Here is an 11,418-nt window from a genome sequence, read left to right as displayed (position 1 = left end):
AAGATGACTAAAAAAAATCAAGCTTTGCTCATTAGAATAAACTGTTTTGAAACACTGTGGAACCAAACTGGGAGCCCATGCGTGTTGACTGTCAGTGGCACAGAGAAAGGTTCAGATCTACAGGACAACATACACAGAAGCTGAGAAATAATAGGCAGTGCTGAATTAAACAGTCTGCAATACTGGGAAAGGCACTGAGAGAGTTTTGTCGAGCAAAAACTTCAAACTTCTGAGCCTGGAAAGTTGTCCAGGGGGAAAAGTGTCCATTGCATTCAACTGAGTAAGTTTTAAATCCTAGACAGCTCAATGCTGGAAATTAGACACGGTGCCTGAGAACTTAAACCCTGAAAATCGTGGATTTAGTGGTCATTCAGGTCAGTCTGTGTGTTGTTGGTGAGGTAAACTGGGATGAAGCTCAATGTTCTTTAATGATCTTTTTTTTTTTTTTTTTAATTCTGTTGCAGTAACCAAAAGCTGCCACTAGGTGTCCACTCTGCAAGGTGATGCTGATGGAGCGTCACATAAAAAAAGAGCAATTTTTATATTTATTATTAAAACCTTTTTATAGTTGAAATAACAAGGCAGTATACATGTAATATGAGGAGAGAATTTAATGAAAATTACAAAATAACTATTTATATCAATCACTGAACCTTATTGATCCTGATTATTGAACCTAAAATCACAAAAATGAGAATCCCATTTATACAACAAAATAAATCCCCCTGAATAAAATGATTTTTTTATTGTCCACAATATTATGTGCATAATTATTTGTATGATCATTGGTGCAATAACAGCATTTCTGTAATAAACCTTTGTTCCTTGCTGTCATGGCTTTCTCTCATAAATAAAATATACCAACTCATTGATTCATTTATGCACACACACACACACACACACAAGCACACAAGCACACAAGCACACACACACACACACACACACACACACACACGCACACGCACACGCACGCAAACAAAACAAACAAACAATGTGTTGAGGTTTCGACGGGTCGACCTGGAGTCTTTTTGTAACTTTTGATCCACACATCCCTCTCCTACACACCTGTCTCATGAAACAGGTGTGTGAAATGTCTTCTGAGTCACCATTTACACAAAGACTAAATTATTAAATCAAATAAAACCATATAGATACACACATTTGTTGCACATGGATGCTGTTCACATTCACATAAAATAAATGACAGAACAGAAAAAATAAATGTCCACCTGCTTGCTGTGGCTCCTCCAGTAAATGTGACTCTGCCCCTCCCTCTCCTCACCTGCTGACTTTTCTATATTCACTCACATCATTTCCTGCTCGTCAACTGGAAGTGAGAACGTTGTTGATTTCAATTCTGGCTGTACTCACTAATCTATAACAGCTACAGGCTCATATTTGTTCATCATGTTGGACTGCATTATGTTTTTTTTTTTTGGCTTAATTCTGAATGAACTTTTGAGACAGAGAAGGAAAACAATTCCGCTTTTTTAAAATTACATAAAATACTTAAGTGAAGTGTAAAGTTTAGAAACACAGATTTAAAAAAAAAACCAAAAAAAAAAAACATCTTTATGCTGTGACTTGTGTTTTTGTCACACTTGGATGATTTAAAAGTCAGAGAGTATTTCCTAATCTGTGATCACAATATTCTTTGTGTGTGTGTGTGTGTGTGTGTGTTCAAATTTTTGCCTAAAATCAAGGGTAAGCCCTTGTCTCACACACACACACACACACACACACACACACACACACACACACACACACACAAACCTCACTGACATCACTGTAAAATCACTGAAGGCTCAGTTTGCAGGACTTTGATATCTTTGATTGTTGCATCAGCAACTTTTCCAAGAGAGAAAAATGGGTAGAGTTTCTCAGTGAATCTTTCTTTATAAGTGTAGATGTGAGTTTTGTCGTCAGAGTTGTAGAAGGAAACCTCCCCCCTGTCATAGTCCAGCTGGACTCTGATCCTCTGGAGACTCTTCTTCTCTGTGACGGTCTTATTGCGCCCATCAGTGTATTTTCCACTGCGATGCACTAAACACCAGATTCCATGTTCTGGTGAGGCAAATAACTCCCCCTTCCTGTCCACTGACTCTTTAGCCAAACCCATATTCCAGTCTGGATGGTCTCCCACCTCCACCTCCCAGCTGTGTTTCCCTGAACTGAAGCCCTCAGAGCCCAGGACAATGGAATAATTGGTGTTTCTCTCTGGGTTGTCAGGGGGTTTCTTCATTGTGTCTCCACGTCTCACACTGGTCAGGTCATCAGACAGAGAAAGTGATCCTTTAGCAGTGTTTGGGTCCAAGATGATGGGACTGAACTTGACCTTGTCCTTCATCTTCTCCCAGACTCTGAAGGACAGGTTGCCCAGGTGTTTGGCCACATCTATCAGCGCTCCTGAGACCAGTTGTGGATCCGGCTGTGAGCACTGGGCTCTGGCGCTGCTCTGACTGCTTTTATAACTGCTGAGGAATGGCACATTGTGTTTCTGCAGGTCTTTTTCAACAGCAGAGATGCTGTCTGACAGAGAGTAGATCTTCTCCTCAATCATCTTCATCTCTCTGGTGACAGTCTTCCTCTTCTGCTCCTCTTCCTCCCTCAGAGCTGCCAGTCTGGCCTCCTCTTCCTCTTTCAGGAACTGGTGAAGCTTGTTGAACTCTTCTCTGATCTGCCTCTCTGTGGCCACCAGCTGCTTCTTGGAGTGTTGAACCATGTCTTTGTATGTTTTCTCAGCCTCTTTATACTTTTTCTTCTTGTCCTGTAGAGACTTCAAGTCAGATTTGAGCTGCTCCTTCAGCTCACTGACTGCTTCTTCTATAAGAACCACCTTGTGACTGTGCTGGTGAGGGAACTCACACACAGTACACACAGCTCTCTGTTCGTTCTTACAGAACCATTTAGGTTCTTCTTTATGTTCTCTACACACCACCTCCACTTCCTCCTCCTCTCCTTCTCCTTCTGTCTCAGATGATGCAGCTTTCTGTCTCCCAGCAAAGGAGTCAGCCAGTTCCTTCAGAGTAAAGTTCACATCTGGTTCATCCTTTGATGATTTTCTTTTACAAATGGGACAGTTTTTGTTTTGGTTTAGTTCCCAGAATTGTTTCAGGCAGCTGGAACAGAAGCTGTGGTGGCATCTCAGAGACACAGGATCTCTGAAAGTCTCTGTACACACATGGCAGTTCAAATAACTTTCAAGAAGAGTAATTTTCTCAGCCATTTGCTTTGGTATTCAAATTATCTTTCAGCAACAAGACTCACCAAATCCTCTCCAACTTTCTGAATATAATCCTCCAAAAGTGTTTTTCAGTAAAGATTTCACACCATGTAATGGCGTCTCTGCTCTGTTCAACAATGTCAAAATCTACTTTCAATTTCATTTACCTCTGTCACGGGTTAATCATTTCTGGTAGGAAGATGCTGCATTTTATTTTTTTCTTCAGCAGGTGGTGCTGTTCCTTTTTTATCTAACGATTTTGATCATTTTACTCTTTCCTCTATCAATTTGCCTTCATGTTAAATAATAATTTCACAGGTAAAGGAACTTTCTCTGAAGATCAAAACAGAAAAAAGAAAAATCACTGATATTTGTCTGTGCTTTAACAATTCAAACAATTGCTGCATCACAAAAATAATGGAAATACTTGAAACACAGGCGGAGTTTGCGGGGGGGGCAGGAGGGGCATTGCCCCCCCTAGCGTCTGAAATGTGTCACTACATTGAGTCAAAAATAGGTCCAATATTTTTTTTTTCCTGTATACATATCTATAAACATTTAAGAATTGCAATAAAATAAGATTATTTTCAGAAATAAATCTGAATTACATTATGTTTGGTATTGTAATAAATAAAATAATAATTAAAAAAATGTTTTACAAATGGGACAGTTTTTGTTTTTGGTTTGTTCCCAGAACCAACAACAAAAACTGTCACGACAAAAACACGACAAAAGATTGGCTTTCTGTACAGAAATAAATCAAGTTTTCCAGTACACTCAAGAAAAAAAAATTGTTGAAGCTGTATTTTTGTCTGTCGTGGATTATGGGGATGTAATTTACAAACATGCTGCTGCTTCAACTCTGAAGCCCCTGGACACTGTTTATCACTCTGCCCTTAGATTTATAACTGGCGATAGATATGACACTCATCATTGCTTGCTCTACTATGGCTTCCGAAGCTCACTCCACAGGGCTGTGCCTGGGAGGGAGCTATATGACCCAGACCTGTCACTGTTGGGGAGGGATGGGGGAGTGGGCGTTTATATGGCACTGTAATGTAATGTGTAATGTGCAATAACTACAGAGTGACAAGATACCACGCAAGATTGTCGACTATATTATGCTGCTGCTGTTTTTTTTTTTTTTTTCTTTCCCTCTCAAATTGTTTTGCATGTTTTTCTTTATTTGTTTATACTTTGGAAGTGTAAAGTATGATTACACAGATGATATGTAATTTTTGTTTATCTTGGGTATTGCCGCACCAAAGGGAAGGGGTGGGGGGTGGGGGGTGATGGGGAAAAAAAATGGGTATATTGCATCATAAATGTGAGGTATTTCATTGTGAGTATATGATATTGTGGCAAATCCTCAATAAAAATATAATTTAAAAAAAAAAAAAAAAAAAAAAAAAGTTGGTTGGCCCTCCCTTGAAGAGAGGCGCAAAGGACATTGGCTTTTATTCATCTTTAAAGCCCTTCTCGGTAGACTACCATCATATATCACAAACCTTTCAGAATGGAATTCTGGCACTTACATGACCCGTTCATCTGACTTGTTACTCCTAAAAGTTCCCCGAGCTTGTACTGAACTTGGTAAAACTGCATTCTCCGATAATGCCGCAAACTCGTGGAACACCCTCCAGCACACTCTGAGGATGCAAGCACTCCCCTCTCTTGCAGAGTTTAAGACTTTAATCTCAGAACACTGTGTTTCTGATTGTATTTGTTTTGAATGATTTTCTTATTACATGGATGTGTTACTTTGTTTTAATGCGCTTGTAAACTTGATGGCATTGAAAATGAAGGTAACCTCAATGTCCATTCGAGAATAAATAAATGTTGAATAAATGACTAAACCTCCTTATGATTTTTCTTGCTTTTTATTCTTTTTCATGTGTTTTTTTTCTGATGTTCTTCCTCTCCTGCTCTTTGATTTGTGATACCATCTAGTGTTATCAGCTTTTGATGATAGAACACCATGTTCTTGTGCCAAAAAGCACCCAGTGTCAAGGGTACGAAGGCTGCACCAGAGGAGCGGTTCTCAAATGGGGGTACTCCTTCCCTTAGCGGGATGTTGGAGTACTGCAGAGTACGTGAGATCGTTTTTAAAACATTCAGTAAAAAAAAATATCAGTCATGCATAATTGCTACAGTCACAAAGTCGAGTCAAGTTACTATTTACAAAGCACATTGACATCAACAGGAGTTGACCCAAAGTGCTTCATAAACATGGCAGAAAAGTTTACAACACAAATGTTCAAGATAAAAGAGTAATACATAAAAGCTAAAATGAAAAAAATCACAAGAAGAGATAGAAACAAGTATTAAGATAAGAAGTACATAGTTAAAGGAAATCAATGAATGAAATCAATAAAAACAAGTAAAACTGAATAAAATCATCAGCAGAAAAAAATCATAGGAGGATATTAAAGATAAATTAAGAATGGACATGATATTGGGCAACCTCAGACTGAACTAAAAGCGAGAGATAAAAGGTGGGACTTTAAATTCGATTTCCAAGTGTCAGTGGTGGGACACGACTTAATCTGGGATGGGAGGCTATTCCAGAGCTTGGGAGCAGTGACAGAAAAATTCATCCCGAAGGAAATTCATAGTTTTCAGCAGTATCCACAGAGTACAAGATTAAATAAATAAAAAATAAAGAATAAAAGATGACACTAGAGATCTAAAGATCTAAGTACCCAATGTGCAAAAAACAATGTGCAAAAAAAAAACAAAACAAAAAAAACTGTGTGCATAGATGTATACAATGTGCATAGATGTGGGCAATGTGCAAATTTACAGTATAAACAGATGATAAATAGCAGCAAGCAATATATACACTATAAGCAAGGAATATATAAAAAATAGAAATATGAACAGTTTAAACAGCAGAGAAAAAAATAACCTAAACCTGAGGAACAACACGCTCCGACGGAGGTTAAGGGTTGGTGTGAAACCATGAGACCAAGTGACAGAACCCGACGCCCGGTACTGGGATTCAAGAACTATCAGACTTGAGCCTTGTGGACTCACCCCTTCCCCTCCAGTCTTTGCGTGTTATCTACCAGAAGTGCAGTGTGTGTGTGTGTGTGTGTGTGTGTGTGTGTGTGGAGGGGTGTGGGGGGAGGGGTGTGTGTGTGTGTGTGTGTTGGGGGGGGGGGCAGCAGGGGCAGTAGTTAAGGTGCTGAGAGGAAGAAAGAAAGTGCACATTGTAAGAGTTATTTCCTCCGGGTGGAGTTAAAAAGCCGCATGGCGTGGGGGAGGAATGATTTCCTCAGTCTGTCAGTGGAGCAGGACAGTGGCAGCAGCCTGTCACTGAAGCTGCTCCTCTGCCTGGTGATGGTGCTGTGCAGTGGATGCAGTGGATTGTCCATGATTGACAGGAGCCTGCTCAGCACCCGCTGCTCTGCCATGGATGTCAGGCTCTCAAGTTGTGTGCCCACAACAGAGCCCGCTTTCCTCACCAGTTTGTCCAGTTGTGAGGCGTCCCTCTTCTTGATGCTGCCTCCCCAGCACACCACCACCCTAGCCTACTCTACAGTAAGTTGAAAATAATAAAAAGGTCAAATACATGTGTTTGTGGTTTAAATCTGCTGCCGTGGTCGTCGAGTGAGGACGTTGGTTCACTATTAACAGGAGGCTAAGACAAAAATTAAGTAAAATGGATTAGTGGTTGAAACGTAGCAGCGATGCAGCTGAAAACAAGGAGACAGAAGTGAAAAAGAAGAAAAAATAGAGCTGACCAAATATCATCAGTATTAGATTATTGTTTCAGACACTGATGGACATTAACTGTAATGTGTTACTGTTAAACATGCAATTAAAGTACAGTTACTAATCAAGATGTTGGTTTTTGCAAAGCAGTCACATCCGGATATATTCACTTTGCATCTTTTCTCTGTGCAGAAATGTCCTCTTTTGACAAATTTCTAGACAACAAAGCTGTTGGGACAAATTTGAGTGCAACATCATCGAAGGTAGGAGCTGTTTCTGTGTCTAGACAGGCCCTATTCATCTGGCAGTATCTGCACTCAGCTTTTGAGCTCTGTTTTTGATTGGTTCTCTTGTTTGAATTTGCACCGCCTCTCGTCTGCCAGTCAAATCAATGCCCATTGCTGTAAGCAGCCAGTCTGCCAGGCCTGCAGCCAGCCAATCACATCAAGGCGGTTTGTTTTTAGTGTGATTTATAGACTTGTGATTTGTTTGGGTTTTTGTGCATAAAAATCAAAACACTCCAATCTGTATTAAAGTCATGCTGAAGAACCTTTAATACAAAGTTTGACAGCAATCAGTGTCATGGCTGTGTGTGTTCCCTGTGCTGTTTGTCCCTGTTCCTCTCTGTAGCTCCGCCCAGGTGTGATCATGTGATCAGTGAGTGAGGCGCACGTGGCCCCAGGAGCGAAGGAGAAAGCTCTGCAGGCTGCAGCAGGGAGGAGAGGGACTGCTGGTCTCTCTGCTGGCTGGACTTTGTGTCTTTGGTGACCTTGGTTAAGACTTGTACGTCCTTATGTTAATTAATACTCTTGATTGTTTTTTTTTTGTTTGTTTGTTTTGTTTTTTTTTTCGTTTTATTTGAGTCAATGATGGAGGGCTTCTTGCCCCACAGGGCTGCCAAAGGGTGTTGTATGACTGCTGCCCAGTTTGAAACATTTGTTAGCAAATTAACAAAAAATAATCAAAGGTAACAAGTTACATTAGATTACACTGATGAAGTTAATAAAACATTTACTTGTTACATTTTTAACCTTCCTGTCCACTGACAGGAAGGGAGAGTGCTGTGTTTCCCTGAGTTGAAGCCCTCGGAGCCAAAAACACTGACACCTAAAGTTTCAAATGACTAATTAAGTTTAAGATGACTAAACATCAAGCTTTGCTCATTAGAATAAACTGTTTTGAAACACAGCGGAACCAAACTGGGAGCACATGCGTGATGACTGTCAGTCACACAGAGAAAGGTTCACAGGACAGGAAAACACACACAGGAGCTGAGAAAAAACAGACAGTGCTGAATTAAACAGTCTACAATACTAGGAAAGGCACTGACAGAGTTTTATCACCCACAGCAGTGTTTCTGTGGCATCTCCATTTGATGTCCATCTTTCATTCTAAGTGATTTCCACAGGGGAAGCCCTTCAACAACCCATTTCTGTGTGATCATATTGTTCAGTGAAATGTGCCTGTTTTGTACAAAATGAAAAGGAGAACAACAAACATGATGAAATGTGATCAGAGATGAAGAAATAACACAGCGTAGTTACTGTAACACCACACATCACCTGCAGCCCAGATGTCCTTCAAGGCATCACTGTCAGTTGCACGGGCCGCCACTAGTGGCCGCTGTTTGAAGCAAACTTATTAAAACAACACAAATCATTTCAAATCATATTTTGTAAAAGGTCCATGCTAATCTTCTCTGTATCGTTCCAGGTGTATGGGATGTGCTGTCAAGTTACACAAATGTTTCTTGGAAGTCATCAGGTATTTAAGGGTCAGACTGGGAATTACTTCACATATAGGCCAACAGTATGGTTCCAGGTTACTGCTTCTGTGATTATTTAAGAGAAAAAAACAGACTAAACAGAATCACATTCAGCAAGAAGTTTGACCCAGGTCAGCCTGGTTCAGGTTTCATGTGTCCGGGTTTGAGCAGACAGGAATTCTGGGACTTGAAGGCAAAGCAGTCTTTATGTCAGCTGCTGCCGAGTGGTGGATTGGTGCTTTGCAGTCAAGGAAACATAAAGATCAACACACCCACATGCCCTCCTCCCACAGCTGCCATTCATTCCTGCTGTCAACAATGAGACACTCCTATTGACAAGTGGGAGAAATGAGAGAGAGAGAGAGAGAGAGAGAGAGAGAGAGAGAGAGAGAGAGAGAGAGAGAGAGTCTGTCCCTCCTTCCTTTCCTCCCCTGTGTTTTACTGAAGTTGAAACATCAGCCGCTCACAGCAAGAAGCTTCTTCCTGGGACTGAAACCCAGATCAGAAGCAGAGCAGCACACTCTGTTGGATTTCCCAGGAGCCACCAGTTCAGTGCACTAAACACTGCCTGTGGCCTGTGGCTTGTAAACCTGCTGGTCCTGTCTGAACAGTCCCAGCTTCTCTTGCTCACTGCTTCCAAACTTCTGAGCCTGGGAAGTTGTCCAGGGGGAAAAGTGTCCATTGCATTTAACTGATTATGTTTTAAATCTTAGACAGCTCAATGCCTGAAATTAGACACAGTGCCTGAGACCTTTAAACCCTGAAAATCGTGGATTTAGTGGTCATTCAGGTCAGTCTGTGTGTTGTTGGGGAGGTAAACTGGGATGGAGCTCAGTGTTCTTTCATGATCTTTTTTATGTTTTACATTTTGCAGAAAAAAAGGTGAACACATCTCCCTGGTTTATTCTTGTTCAAATTATGTTGCAGTAACCAAAAGCTATTACTAGGTGTCAGGCTATGTCCGTTCTGCAGGGTGATTCTGTGAAGTGTCACTTAAAAAATTATCATTAAAACCTTTTTTTATACTTGAAATAACAAGGCTTGGAAAGTCAGTATGAGGTACTTTATAACACCTTGCAAATATGGAAAGTACAACCCCCAAGTTGGAACAAGTTGTTGGAGAGGATGTGGAGGAAAAAAAGGCAAATTATTCACACATTTTTTAAGTGTTCTGCTTTAGTGCCTTTCTGGGAGGAGGTGGAGAAAGCAATTATGAATATTTTAGAGCTGGAGGAACATCTCACACCAGAAAACTACTTGGGAATCAATTTACAGGGAAACAACACTGACCTGTGTCTCTTTAACATCCTGCGAGTGACAGCCATGAAGCAAGTGACGAGAACATGGAAACAGCAAAATCCACCAAAAATAAAGCAATGGCTGACAACAATAGAACAAACTGTAGATGCAGAAAAATGTACATATTCAATTAGAGACAAGTAAAAAAAAATGAATAAGATCTTCCCAATAGATAGACAAGGTAGAATGTTTAATTATTTTAGTATAACACACAATCTGCAGTAATTGTATAGCTATTCCCCCGAGCCTCCCTACCCCACCCACCCTCCTCTTCCTCTTTCCCACTTATGTTGTTTTTTCTTTTCTTCTATTTCCCCCTTTTTCCCTCTCTTATTTTTTCTTTCTTGTTTCTCCTTTCTTACTCTTTGGCTTAGTTAATTACTTTATTTATTTAGTATTATTATTGTTTTTCTCTTTTTTTCTTATTATTGCCAACTCGGTTTGACATTGTCAAGCTGAGTTTTCTATTTATGTATTATTGTTTCATTTTATGTATTGACTAAAAAAAGGAAACGAAAATGTTTGCAATGTATTTGAAAGAATTCATGGTTTGCATGATCATTGCAATTAAGTACTAAAAAAGAGGGAATAACAAGGCATTATACATATAATACAAGGAGAAAATTGAATGAAAATTACATTATAACCATTTATATTGATCACTGAACCTGATTACTGAACCTGAAAGCATAAGACAGTACATTGCAACATTGTATTTTGAAACTTTTTTCTAACATCACAAAAAATGAGAATCATATTCATACAACAAAATAAATTCCCCTGAAAAAAATGTTGTTTTTTTATGTCCACAATATTAAGTACATAATTATTTGTATGATCAATAACAGGATTTCTGCAACAAACTTTTGTTCCTTGCTCTCATGAATCTCTCTCATGATGAAAATATACCAACTCATTGATTCATTTATGCATAAACACACACACACACACACACACACACACACAATGACACACACTGACACACTAAAGGGAGACACTCATCCAGTTTTGCAAGATATGATCATAACAAATTTTACCCAACAAGTTATATGCCATGTGATCATGGCTAAAAACAAACAAACAAACAAATAATGTGTTGAGAACTGGAAGTGAGAACGTTGTTGATTTCAATTCTGGCTGTACTAACTAATCTATAACAGCTACAGGCTCATATCTGTTCATCATGTTGGACTGCACTGTGTTTTTTTTTTTCTTCTTAATTCAGAGTGAACTTTGAGACAGAGAAGGAAAACAATTCCACTTTTTTAAAATTACATGAAAGATTTACGTCAAGTGTAAAGTTTAGAAAAACAGATAAAAAAAAACTTTATACTGTGACATTTTTTGTCAGATGTGGATGATTTAAAAGTCAGAGAGTATTTCCAAATTTGTGATCACAATACACACACACACA

The 11,418-nt window shown here is 39.5% G+C and overlaps 1 protein-coding gene and 1 non-coding gene across 2 annotated transcripts; both read right to left on the bottom strand.

Moving 5' to 3' along the window:
* Positions 1-1,740: 1,740 nt before the first annotated feature.
* Positions 1,741-3,265, bottom strand: LOC115365534 (nuclear factor 7, brain-like). The gene has a single exon (XM_030060594.1). The coding sequence runs from the start codon at positions 3,224-3,226 to the stop codon at positions 1,784-1,786; it is 1,443 nt and encodes a 480-aa protein (XP_029916454.1). The 5' UTR covers positions 3,227-3,265; the 3' UTR covers positions 1,741-1,783.
* Positions 3,266-8,575: 5,310 nt separating this feature from the next.
* LOC115365980 (U6 spliceosomal RNA) lies at positions 8,576-8,681 on the bottom strand. The gene has a single exon (XR_003928799.1). It is a non-coding gene; the product is annotated as a U6 spliceosomal RNA (small nuclear RNA).
* Between the last annotated feature and the right edge of the window lie 2,737 nt (positions 8,682-11,418).

This window comes from Myripristis murdjan, chromosome 9 (assembly GCF_902150065.1).
Source record: "Myripristis murdjan chromosome 9, fMyrMur1.1, whole genome shotgun sequence".
Taxonomy (NCBI): Eukaryota; Metazoa; Chordata; class Actinopteri; order Holocentriformes; family Holocentridae; genus Myripristis; species Myripristis murdjan.
This window is presented reverse-complemented; position numbering and strand designations above follow the sequence as displayed.